This window comes from Coptis chinensis, chromosome 6 (assembly GCF_015680905.1).
Source record: "Coptis chinensis isolate HL-2020 chromosome 6, ASM1568090v1, whole genome shotgun sequence".
NCBI lineage: Eukaryota > Viridiplantae > Streptophyta > Magnoliopsida > Ranunculales > Ranunculaceae > Coptis > Coptis chinensis.
In genome coordinates this window covers 87,658,534-87,671,371 of record NC_141461.1, presented here as the reverse complement: position 1 = coordinate 87,671,371, position 12,838 = coordinate 87,658,534, and the positions used below count along the sequence as shown (strand labels likewise).

The following is a 12,838-nucleotide window of genomic DNA, read 5'->3' as shown; positions in this document are numbered from 1 at the left end:
GATATTGAGATATTAGGAGATATTATATTTATAATACGTTATAATAAAAATGTATGTGATACGTTGAAGCATTGTGACATGAGATAATATCTTTGGGATATTTATATTAATGCAATATCTTGGAGAAATGTATATACACCCATTATTTTATATGTGAGATGCTAATATAGTATTGGTGAATATTTGCACGGGAGTGTGGTGTAGTGCAATAATATATTGGCACGTGAAAGAATGAAAGTGACTATGAGATATAATTGAGATGTTTCTAGATATTATGGCTTAGTGCAATAAGGTAATTGACCTACACGATGATATAGTAGAAATGTTTATGAGTCATTAATGTATACTTTGAATAAATAAATTCACGAATCGAAAATCCACAGAATCGACTACCACAACTCATGTGATTGGCCCTTCCGGCGTTTGATTAAATCTGAATGGCGCCGGGCCCCCTCCGGCGTTTCAGTTAATCCGAATGGCCTTGGTGACCCTTCCGGGCGTTCGATAAAAGTGAATGGTCTCCCGGGAAATAACCGAATAGTGGTAACTTGATTGATTATTCGCCAAAATAGAACGATGATGCATAATATTTTATGCGAATAGTAAAGATTTACATAATTGCTTCCGTGTGAGGATTTACGGTGTCGCGGCATCCATTTCGGGGTAGTTACGCACGCGAGTGGTTCATTATGTAAGGGGAGGCATGTGGATGTACATGTTCGGCGTTGGGTAGCAAGAATGGTAGCCGGGAAACTAGGTAAGACATAGATCTGACGTGATTTTAGGGACACGCAAAGAAAACCTTAATTAATATAATTATGGTAATATGTTTGTTAATGATGTATATGTAGATAGATGATTATATATGGTTTTGCGGAAGGGTGGGTCAAACTAATTACTTGGGCGAGAGGCGACCCACTCGTGATTGAGCATGAAATGAGGTGCACGATATAATATGTTTGTTTGGTTATTTGTTTAGTTGAACCTAAAGGCCTCGATGGAGGAACTACATGCCTTATTTATTATGTGTATAGTTTGTTGTGTGGTTAGTGGGAAGTTAAAAGGCTTCAGTGGAGGAACTACCGCCTTTAAATTATTATTCTTAAGGATGTTGTTTTAGTCATTTGAAAGTTAAAGGCTTCAATGGAGGAACTACCGCCTAAATTATTGTACTTAAGGATGTTGTTTTAGTCATTTGAAAGTTAAAGGCCTCGGTGGAAGAACTAACTGCCGTATAGATTATGTATATATTTGTATAAGTATATGTTGTTTTTAGAGCTACTCACACCAAAGCATATAATCTCGACCGATTGCATGTTTTTATCGGGTGTGTTCATTAAATGAACATAGTTGATAAGTCTTGTGAGTTTAGTGATGAAGAAGATTGGTTTGCCGCTTGTGGTTTACGTTAGCATCAGATCTCGAGGTTGTGTTTTGTTTTCCTTGAGGTGATATAGATTTTCGGTCTTGACGATGTTTTACGTATTTTCATTTGTAATTTTAATTAAAGAGTTATTGAAAAGAGATTTGTAACCTAATCTTATTTGTAAATTTTTGTAATGAAGATGGTATTATTTAAGTTAAAATTTTTATTGGTTTTAATTATCCGCATATTTAAAACTGTTTATGGGTTTTTGGAAGTTGAGAGTGCGTCACACCTCGGAGATCGAAGAGTCGGGGACAAATAATGTTTTTTCGAATTCTGTCGAAATTCGGGGTGTGACATATATCCAGCACTGTATAAGTGAGACGGAAATCAAGTCACACGTAGCTCTTAAGGGTGGCTTTTATAGGCATTGGGAGTGTGCATCGGATGCGACATGTGTATTGATGAGTATAGATGTGCAGTCGAGATGAATGACATGTTTATGTAAGAGACACATGGGTGGTAGTTGTTGGCGTTAAAGTTTATCTGAATTGGCATAGGGTGTAATAATGGTGTCTTCTGTAATGATGGTGGATGACTGCAATGGTTCGTGTATTATGATGGAAAAGGGGCTTAAGGATAAAGTTATTAATGATGACAGTAGCATGTGATGATGTCACGAGATAGGGTCGAATGACTAGTCGCTGGGGCTGCTGGGCATGCGAGTCTTCAGATGTAGCGAGTGCTTGGAGTAATCTACGAGTGTCGTATGTCTGAGGTCACATTACACTTAATGAGTCGTTGCATGTGAGTCTTGTGCACATCACGTAACTAATGGGATGTCCCATTACAGATCCCCTCTTGTTAGCACGCCATTGAAAAAGGCGTGTTGACGAGAAAATCGGAAAACTAAAGGCACGTGATGTGACGGTTACGAAAAGCAAGGTGGACTGGCTAGGGTAATAACTGTTGCGGTTATGATTGTTTTCGTTTAAAGAGACGGTTGTGGAGCTCAAGGTGGGTACGTGGCGAACGAAGCGTTGGGTAGGTGTTGTATCTGCAGTAATGACGGAGGGCCGTTGGATGGATGGCGTGTGGATCGTTGATCTGGATAATGAATATGAAAAATGGACGCTTTTAAGCGAAAAGTCGCGATTTGTGGAGTGCTGATTAGGCTATAGCGGTTTGGGGATCGGACGGTTGGTGATTGGCTGGGTGTGATATATAAGCAGAAAGAGTTGGTAAGAAGAGACTTTGCTATTATCTGTGTAAAAGTTGAAGAAAACTATGGAAAATTTGCATAGAGGATTGCACTGAAAGTGATCAAGAGTAGATTGCGAGCATTACAATCTTCAAGGGACAAGGTACGTATTTTTCTTTGTGTTTTTGATATTTTGTTTCTGGTTTCATGTCTTTTATCTGTTGGGGAGGGGAAGAGTAGATTGTTTAAGTTATGATAAAAGAAGAGGTTTTGTAGGTTGTAACTCTATGTAGGGTTTGTTAGGATGGTAGATAGGTATGGTTGGATTTTTGGATGTGATGTAAATAGTGATAGTGATAGTGATAGTGATAGTTTTATGACAATTATGTAGAGGAAAAAGAGTTTGTGAGCGAGGAGGAAATTTTTTGTTTGGAGGAGGCGTTGTTGTTGGTGAAGTTTGGGGGTAGTGTTTGCGTGAAGGAATTTTTGGATATGGAGGAGTCGGCCTCAAATCGGGAGGAAGGTAGTGGGAGTAGTGATGAAGGGACCAAATATGGCAGTCGTGTGAGTGGGAATCAGGGAGTTGTGGGTACTTCTCTAGCTAGTAAGGTGCACCGTGGCTCGAATAGTGTGGAGTCGCTAGAGCAAATTAAACAGTGAGAGAGATTATGGGGTTAAAAAAGTCGAAGTTTAAGGCGATTGCGGACCTGCGAGGGGATTTTCCGGCGTGTAGGACTCATGAGTATTAATTGCCAATGCAAACAATTGTAGTGAGTACAGGGCAAATGCGGGCGGTGTTGAGGATACAATTTTCGAAGTTGATAGTCGATTTTTTGAATTTTTGTAAGAATAGCCCATAGCAGTTTATGAGTATCAGCTGGAGGTATCTAAGGTGTTTGATATATTAAATGAGAATTATGGTTATGGGATTACTTTGAAAGATGTTATAGAGTATATGTATGTGAAGTCGATTTGGTCGAAGGAAAGGGAAGTAATGACATGTGCTTTGAGCTTGAGAGTGGGTGCTTCAGAGTTGATGGAGTTACCGAACCGGGAGTCGTGGTGGGAGCATCCGGTTTTGATCACAGGGTTGTATTGTAAACTCTGTAATAATGGTTCATGTATTATAGCGGGAAGGGGGACGTAGGTCAACTTCCATCGGGAAAATGGAGGGGTGAAGTTGATTGTTGGGGGTGAAGTTGAGTGAGTTGTCGGATTCTCAATGAATCAACCACAGATGGCGCCAAATGTAAATGTCTAAATTTAGACCAAGTTAATACTTAGCTCTTAAGTCAGGGTAATGAGAAGGGGATGGTTTTGTTTGTTATTAATGGTTGCTCTTCATGTAGATGAAGATGCCTACGTATATATCCAGCACTGTATAAGTGAGATTGGAATCAAGCCACACGTAGCTCTTGAAAGTAGTTTTTATAGTACAAGTATCATATGTCTGGGATCACATTACACTGAAGGAGTCGTTGCATGTGAATCTTGTGCACATCACGTGACTAGTGGGATGTCCCTTACAGCATTCCCAATGCAAGTCACTATGAGGGGAAATTGAGAGTTTTTATCTTTGAATACCAAAAAACCCTTGCCCAATGCAAAGGTGACAAAGTTGGTGACTTTTAACTAAGTCACAACGAGGGTAGCATGTACTTGGTACTTAGATTTTCACTGAGTTATGAGCTTCGGACGGAATATTTTATTCCGTCTCGCGTGTTTTTTTTAAAAAAATTTTGGTTTTTTTTTCCGGACGGAATGTTTCATTTTTTTCAATTTTTTTTTTTTTTTTTTTAAACTTCATACGGGATGTTTCATTTCATCTAGCGCATTTTTTCGATTTTTACATTAAGACGGAATCAAATATCCCGTCCGAGATTCAAAGTCATCTCTGTATTCAGTGGCGGAGCCAGGGGGCCCAAGGTACACCCTGGCGTACCCTCAACTTCACCAAAAAAAAATAAAAAATTATATATATAGTTATAAGGCACAAGTAAAAATGGGCATATGGCGTATCCTCAACTTGAGTTATCATGGGCAAGTAAAAATGGGCATGTGTTGATGTAATTGATGAGTGGATGTGTTGTACTTGATCGATGTGTAGAAAGAAAACAAGTAAAAACGAAAAAAACAAAATGCGCATGTCAGTTGTGTTGATGTGTGATGTAATTTGTGTACAAACGTGACTCGAGAGAACATTACCAAAAAGGCAAAAAAAAAAAAAATAAAAAAAATAGAAAACCTAACAATCACAAACACACCCATATATAAACTCAAGTTTCTCTCCTAAAAAAAAAAAAAAAAAAAAACTCACATATTCTACTTCTCCTCTCTCCAATTCTCTATTACTTTATATATTAAAATTTAAGGTTTCTACTCTTCTAACCAAACAAATACTTTTACTACACCTACCGGTTTTGTGGAGGTAACTAGGTAAGCCTTATATTATTTAATTTTTTGTCGTTTTTTTATACTGATTTCTAAACCATATTATTTTGATTTTTATATGTTTGTAATTATTATTTTATTTTGTTCACATTATTGGTAGTTTATTTTAATTCGTGCAATTTCAATTAAATTGATTGGTGGTTTATTTTAATTGTTTAAATAGCTATGCTAAAATATTTGATCAAAGAAAAGTCGTTGTAATCGGATGATGGATGAATAGTTGAATGATTGTTAATAACATACATTGAAAAAGATGTTTTTGATAGTATTGATACCGAGTTCATCTTGCAACACTTCCAAAAGATTAAGAAGGATGACTAAAAAGAAAGCCGCCAAAGACAACTATGAAAAAGTACTTGTTTAGATTAAATTATTTTTTCTTTTCTTATTTTTTTATATCATATTTATTGTAATCATTTTATATGATTTTTTTTATATTCGAAATATATTTGTTTTGTGATCGGGTTTGAATTTTTAGTTAAAAAAAAATAGATTTTTTTTTTAAATGCTTGATTTATTTTTATTTTTTATGTTTGGTTTCTGAGTGGCTCACTCTCACTTAAATTTATGGCTTCGCCACTGTCTATATTGAGCACCCTTATCTTGTTTTTCACCAAAACGGTAGCAAAGAGGAAAAATTGAATCTACTTAAAAAAAACATTGACTTTCATGGGGAATGCTATTACAGCCGTGATAACGCATATTTTCTCTGTAGTTTGTATTTCTCTGTGTTTACAGCCGTGATAATGCATAATTTTATGTGTAGTCTATATTTCTCTGTGTATATATATCCAAATAAACACCGCGCCAATGTGGATTGAGCTCCTTTTACTTTTTGCTTTTTCATTTCTGCAATCACATGCCTGAAGAAAACAAAGTGCATGTCGAGTCACATTGGTATAAGATACAGTGTTCACTCTTTTCTTTATATTTCCTTGGCCGGACATGGCATGTGGTGGCAAAAGCATAGCATGTCATATTGGTCCCATACGGCCATACTCCCTAATGTGAATGTTGCGTCATATCGTATATGCTAGCAAGATAAGAATATATCATATCTCTTCTATTTCGAGCGGAATTAAATTCTCTACCATGCCACGGTTTTGCTTGTTGATCAGTCTGCTGACTCTGATTTACTCAAACTAAGGGTACGTTGTATTTGAATACTGAAAATTTCCGCATGAAGAAGATGGTTTCTTAACAGCATAGCCTAAAGCGGCCTTCCCTAATCAAAAGGGTAAGTAAAATTCCGAACAAATAATCAAATCATGATTAGAACAAATTCCCGTGAAATATCACTAAAATTACAATACCTTTCAAGATATCAAGAATATGACTGAGTTTCAACGATATTATATGCTAAAATCTCACTTATTGAATTTCAAAGATAAATACATGAGATTTTGTTCCAGTTTTGTAGATCCCCTACAGGCTACAGCCCAAAAATTGGACAAAACCAATCTGGCAGACAACAAAGCAGACAGACTGTCAGAAAATAAAGTGCTGGCCATCCCCAAACCCGCACATGGGAATGGTTGGTAGACCCTACCCTGAAAGGAATCTATATATATCCGAAACTTACGGACTGGCCCACATTCGCCCTTTATAAAAAAAACCGTTGTACTTTTTTCTCACAAAAAAAACTTTCCAACTATAAAAACGTCCTTTCCATTTCCTCATATCATTTCTTGCTCTTATTGCAAGAAAAGAATTTCCTTTCTCTTTCATTTTTATTTTGGTTTAGGGTTTTGAGATCTCTCTGCGTCGGGCTCGCTTTGTTAGAGCCCAAAGCAGTGAATTCGTCGCAGAGAGATCGTAATTTTTTTTTTTTGAAGGGGAAGAAATGGAGGTTTGTAGGGTTTCTTTTGGAGTAATGTTGGTTGTTACTTTGATTTTTAGTATTGTTTTGCCTTCTTCTGCTCAAGGTCCTGCTCCTGCTCCTACAAGCGATGGTATACTTTTTCTTATTATTTAAGATTTTATTTTATTTTATTTGGTTCTACATTGTTGTACGTATCTTAATGTACGTTATGTTGTTTTTTTATGAAAACAATGTTGAAAGATGAATAATTGGGTAAAATTAATATCTGTTTATTGTGGAAGTGTTTGTGTATTTAATCTTTTTGAGATCTTGTATTTGATTGAAAAGATATGAAATCTTTGTATGTGTTGATTATGATTGAATATAGTTCTGTCCTGGAGCTGTTTGGATTTTGTTGATTGGCTTTTTGCTGTATGATACAATTTTTTCCCTTTGTTGTTTAGTTTAATCCAATTAATTTGACTTCCTCTTAATTAGGAATTGACAACAAAATCAAACCAAATTGACACACCCTAGCTGTTCCAGTTGTCCTATTTGTTTTTAATTTTAACTTTCAAGTACAGTTTAAGAAAATGTAGCTAAATGAAATGTTTCCAAACATATTACAATTGATTATGAAAGATTGAGGTGCCCAATTGTTTTAGTAGTCTTCTTCTGGCTTAAATTACTTAACAAATGGTTACCATATATCTATGTTGTCAAAGGCATGGCACTAGGCTTTACAACTGACGTCCGTATAGCAACGCCTTTGTAAACTACATGTAGTAACTTTCACTGGCGCCTTGGCAGCTGCTTCGCCTTTGGTAAAGTTGTTTTCACTAAGATAGTAATCGTTTTAAATGGATACAAAACTAATATTGTGTAGAGTAGCTGCATTCAAGCTCCTCAAAATAAAGTGCAAATGTTGAAATGACAGTGGTGGTGTAGGAGGTAAAAAGTCGATTACCATATCTGAAATATCTGTTGACGTGAGCTTGAGTTTACTTGCACGACCAAGGAAGAGCATCGCAGCACAACTTTGGCTACATCTTTAGTAATTGAGGAGTCATTTCCATCCTAGATAAGGGAAGGGGAGTAAGGCTAGTATAAAGGGTGAGTGAGGAGACTTTGAGAAGGTTCATTCTGCATTTGCTTTACAAAACCAAAGGAAATGGGAGCCTTTGAGAAGCTGGTTCTCTGTCTATTGGTATTGGCATTTGCAAGTCAATTGGTGATTGAGACTGTGTCGAGTGTCATTTTCAATTTGGGTCCCTGTCGTTCAAATTGCAGATATTTAACATGTTTCAGTTTGCTATGAGTTTTTCTTTTATGCCACTCATTGTGAAAAATATTGACCTTAATAACATGGTCGTATATTCTTGAACTAACCTAACATCGAATTTATCCAAGAGTAGCTTTAGTAGAACTCCTCAAAATAAAGCGAAAAGTTTGAAAAGGAGAGTGGGGAAGGTGTAGGAGGTAAAAATTCGATGATCTGTAGCCGAAGTATCTGTGACTGGAGCCTAAGTTTACTTGGTTGTCCAAGACTCCTAGGAAGAGTGTCACTGGCTCACAGCAGACCTTTGTCTACGTCTTTAGTAATGGAGGAGCCAGTTTCCTTTCTAAATATGGGAAGTAGAGTAAGGCTGTTAAAAGGTGAGTAAGGAGCCTTTGAGGAGGTTTTATATGTGTCCTTAAAACCATTAAAGGAAATGAGGAGCTTTAGGAGATCTCTAAGTCTTTTTGATTGGGGACCCATCATACAAACAGATATTTAACATGCTTTACTTTGGTGCAAAGTTACAAACACTTCTGTACACCACTGATTGTGAAAGATGTTGACCTTAGTTGGTGTCTTCTAGAGTTAGAGTTATGAAAGGAGTGGTCCAAGAACTTAAATCTGAACCGATCTTCTTTCCTTAGTTTTGATTGGTACCTATATGTGAATATTTTGTTGTGAAGCTATTAATTGTGGTTTACCTTTTTGCGTTTCAGGTACATCAATTGATCAAGGAATTGCCTATGTCCTGATGCTTGTGGCGCTTGTGCTTACATATCTCATCCACCCCCTTGATGCTTCGTCATCTTACAACTTCTTCTGACTTGAATAATATGAGGATCTGAAAGGGAGGGGGAATTTATAAAAGGACGTTGGGACCTGCATTAATTTAATGATAGTGTATAGTGCATGTTTTGGTTTGTACCTAAGGTGGTTCTGATTTCTGAAAATTATGTGTGGGTGTGGGATTTAGCTGGTTGAGCTGTAGTTTCCTCTGTTAACCTTTTATTCTGGTGTATTGAGTGATACTTTTATCTTCTCGGGTTATTTCTTATTCTTTATTTTGTGAAAACTGGAAAGGATTTTCCCAGGTTGCCCAGCAGTCCAGTGATCGGATGGAAACCTCTGAACTGGCCCAAGCATGTAGGGCGAGTTTGCAGACATAGATAACTAAAAATATTAACACTGTGGTCCGAGTAGACTGTCATACACTCATACCTTGACTTCTCTGTCAATGACACATCTTCTATAGTCTTAGCACACACTACTAAAACTAAGCGGAAGACGAGCAACAAATTCCATAAGGAACTTCCCTAAGTGTAAGTAACAGTCTTAACGTTCTCTATTCCTCGTTGATTCAATTCATTTAAGAGTCAACATAAATCTTGTAGATTCATCGCAAGAATTTATGGCCCAATACCTTTCATCCGACAAAGTGTAAATGTCTATTTTTATGATTTTATTTTAGGGTATTAACATAGCATTACACCAAGTGTTTATGACTTAGCTCTAATCTAAAATTTATGACTTTGCTCTAATCTAAAAATGGGAGTGTTTTGGTGGGTGGTCATATCTCTTCATGAGTAAGAAGATGTCTACATATCCAGTACCTTGGGGTGAGATTGGAATCAAACCAACGTGGTTATGGGGTTGGCTTTTATAGGTGCTAGGAGTGTGTAGTTGGTAGAACACGTGCACTACAAGAGATGGGGGCTTTTGCTACGAAATTATTTGCAAAGCTTAGAAAGTGTAGCTGATACCATACATTAGCAACGCTTTTAAGTGTAGCTAATCTTTTCGAGGGTTCGGATAAAATTGGTAGTATCGGCAATGCTTTTAAGCATAGCTAAAAATATTTCATATTTTTAAGTAAAATGGAAATGGTAGAAAATGGTTTTAATTCCCTTTTTATAGTATCATCGACACTTTGGAGCATAGTAAATAGTCAAATTCTTTTGCTACGCTCAAATGCGTAGCCAATACTCACCTAAAATAGCTTTGCCCACGCTTCATTATTTGGTTGCAAATGACAAAGCTTTGGCCACGCTTTATTATTCGTTGCAAATGTTGAATAACTGGACATTATTTATGGGCCACTTCGTTTTTTTGGCCCAATATCCAAAAAGAAAACCAGCAAGTTGAAAAAAGAAAAAGAAAAACCCCTTACTAAAAATACTAACGTCTCTTTCTCTTTTTAAGAAAACATTCGTTCTATAATCAAGTTGACACTCTTTTCTTTAGGTACCTTTTTCTCTCATAAAATCTCTTGTATATAAATTGGGAAAAAGGGAGAATAGACTAACTTTAATGTTTTGGTTTCATAGTTGATCGAGGGATGCTCGGGAAATCATTCACCTACCTTGATCTTAGAATATGTTGCTACCCTTTGATGTGTCTCCCCTGTAAGTACGTTACTTTTATATTCATTACATTAGCTGATATTTGATCAATAGAAATGTTTAATTTGTAGTCAAATTAACTTTTTTAAACATTTTTTTTTGTAGAAGTTGTCTCATTATTGAATATGGATAAGAGTTGGATTCAATTGGCAGATAGGTTTGGCACTCAGTATACAAATGGTATTAATGAATTTATTACCGTTGCTAGCGTTCACAAAGACAAGGCGGATAGAATTTTATGTCCATGCTGGATTTGCAAAAATAGATATTACAAGCTTGTTAGTGACGTGAAAAATGATTTGGAAGAGCATGGCATGGACAAGAGTTACACTCGTTGGATATATCATATGGTGAAGAATTGGAGGTGATGAGTGAAGATGATGAGAATGAGGATGAGGATGAGGATGGTTTGGTGATCAAAGTGGTCATTTTGATGGTATGCAGGAACTTCTTGAGGATTTAAGAGCACCAACTCACGTGGATAACCATATTCCAGATATACAACATGGAGAAGTTGGAGATAATTATACTGGTAGTAAAAATGCAGACCCTTCTACTAGCCATCATGATATGAGTGAAGAAAATCCAGATTCTTTTGATAGACTCTTGAATGATGCACAACAACCTTTGTATCCAGGGTGTAAGAAATTTTCCAAATTAGATTTCCTTGTCAAGTTGTTTCATACAAAGATAATCTATCGTTAGAGTAACAAATCATTTGATATGGTACTTCAATTAATAAAAACGGCATTGCCTGCAAGCGAGACACTCCCAGGGTCCCATCATGAGGCTAAGCAGTTAATGCGGGGGGTTAGGGCTTGGTTATATTCCAATGCATGCATGCATACATGATTGTGTGCTGTTTTGAAAAAAAAAACACGAGGATCTTGAGAGTTGTCTAGAATGTAATTCACTGAGGTATAAGATTAATGAAGGTAAGAATAAGAGAATACCACAAAAAGTTTTGCGGTATTTTCCACTTACACCGAGGCCTCAAAGGTTGTTTAGGTCAAGGAAGACGGCTGTAGATATGAGATGGCATAAAGAGAAACGGGTTGAGAAAGAAAATGTACTTAGACACCCAGCAGATTCTAAAGCATGGAAAGAGTTTGACAAAAAACACGAGTGGTTTGCTAGTGATCCTCACAATGTTCGCCTTGGTCTTGCAAGTGATGGGTTTAACCCTTTTGGTGACATGAGCAATCGATCAGTATAACATGTGGCCAGTAATGGTCATGCCGTATAATTTGCCACCTTGGAAATCTATGAAAGAGCCTTTCATCTTCATGTCTTTACTTATTCCTGATCATAAATCACCAGGAAATGATATTAATGTGTATTTGCAGCCATTGATAGATGAATTGAAGGATCTGTGGGTAAATGGGGTGGAGACATACGATATCGTGACAAAGAAGACATTCCAAATGCATGTTGCACTATTGTGGACTATAAATGATTTTCCTGCATATGGTAACTTGTTTGGGTGGAGCACCAAAGGTAAGTTGGCATGTCCAAATTGCAATAAGGATACTGATTCTATGTATTTGAAGAATGGTCAAAAGTTATGTTATATGGCCAATCATCGCTTTTTGCCGCCACGACATCATTGGCGAACCTGAGGAAAGGAGTTGTTTAATGGAAAGGTTGAGAATAGGCCCCAGCCAAAGGAGTTGTCAGGTGATAAAGTGATATTGCAGCTTACTCTTGTTGAATAACATAAATTTGGGAAGGGACCGAACAACAAGAAGAGAAAGCGGACAGAGATTGAGTTGAATTGGACAAAGAAGAGCGTATATTTTGAAATGCCATATTGGGAAACTCTTGAATTGCACCAGAATCTAGATGTTATGCATATTGAAAAGAATATTTGTGACAACGTATTGGGCACACTAATGAGCCTAGAGGGTAAACAAAAGATTCAGTAAAAACTTGATTGGATTTGGCTACAATGGGCATAAGGGAAGAGTTGCATGTAATTCCGAAAAGGTAATAAATTTGTTGTACCACCTGCATGCTACACTATGTCGTCTGCAGAGAGAATTGCATTCTGTGAGTGGTTTAAATCAGTGAAGTTTCCAGATGGTTTTGCCTCAAACATCTCTTGTTGTGTAAATGCTAAAGATGGTAAAATATTAGGAATGAAGAGTCACGATTGTCATGTACTTCTACAACGACTTCTTCCTGTTGGAATACGTGGTTGCTTGTCTAATGATGTGTGCACTGCATTAATTGAGTTGGGTACCTTCTTCAAGGAGTTGTGTTGCAAGACGTTGAGATTGGAAATTCTCGAGAAGATGGAAAAAGACATTGCCTTGATTATATGTAAGCTCGAACAGATTTT

The 12,838-nt window shown here is 36.8% G+C and overlaps 1 protein-coding gene across 1 annotated transcript; it reads left to right on the top strand.

Annotated features, from left to right (window-relative positions):
* The first annotated feature begins 6,654 nt into the window (after window positions 1-6,654).
* Window positions 6,655-9,138, top strand: LOC147495159 (arabinogalactan protein 41-like). The gene is made up of 2 exons (XM_086563762.1): window positions 6,655-6,970; window positions 8,815-9,138. Exons 1-2 carry the CDS (start codon window positions 6,862-6,864, stop codon window positions 8,919-8,921), a joined length of 216 nt encoding a protein of 71 aa, XP_086419888.1. The 5' UTR covers window positions 6,655-6,861; the 3' UTR covers window positions 8,922-9,138.
* Window positions 9,139-12,838: the final 3,700 nt, after the last annotated feature.

Excerpts from the sequence above, each read along its gene's own strand:
- LOC147495159 (XM_086563762.1), top strand. The coding sequence starts at position 6,862 with ATGGAGGTTTGTAGGGTTTCTTTTGGAGTAATGTTGGTTGTTACTTTG. Across the intron at positions 6,971-8,814 it reads TCCTGCTCCTACAAGCGATG|GTACATCAATTGATCAAGGA; the intron begins GTATACTTTTTC and ends TTTGCGTTTCAG.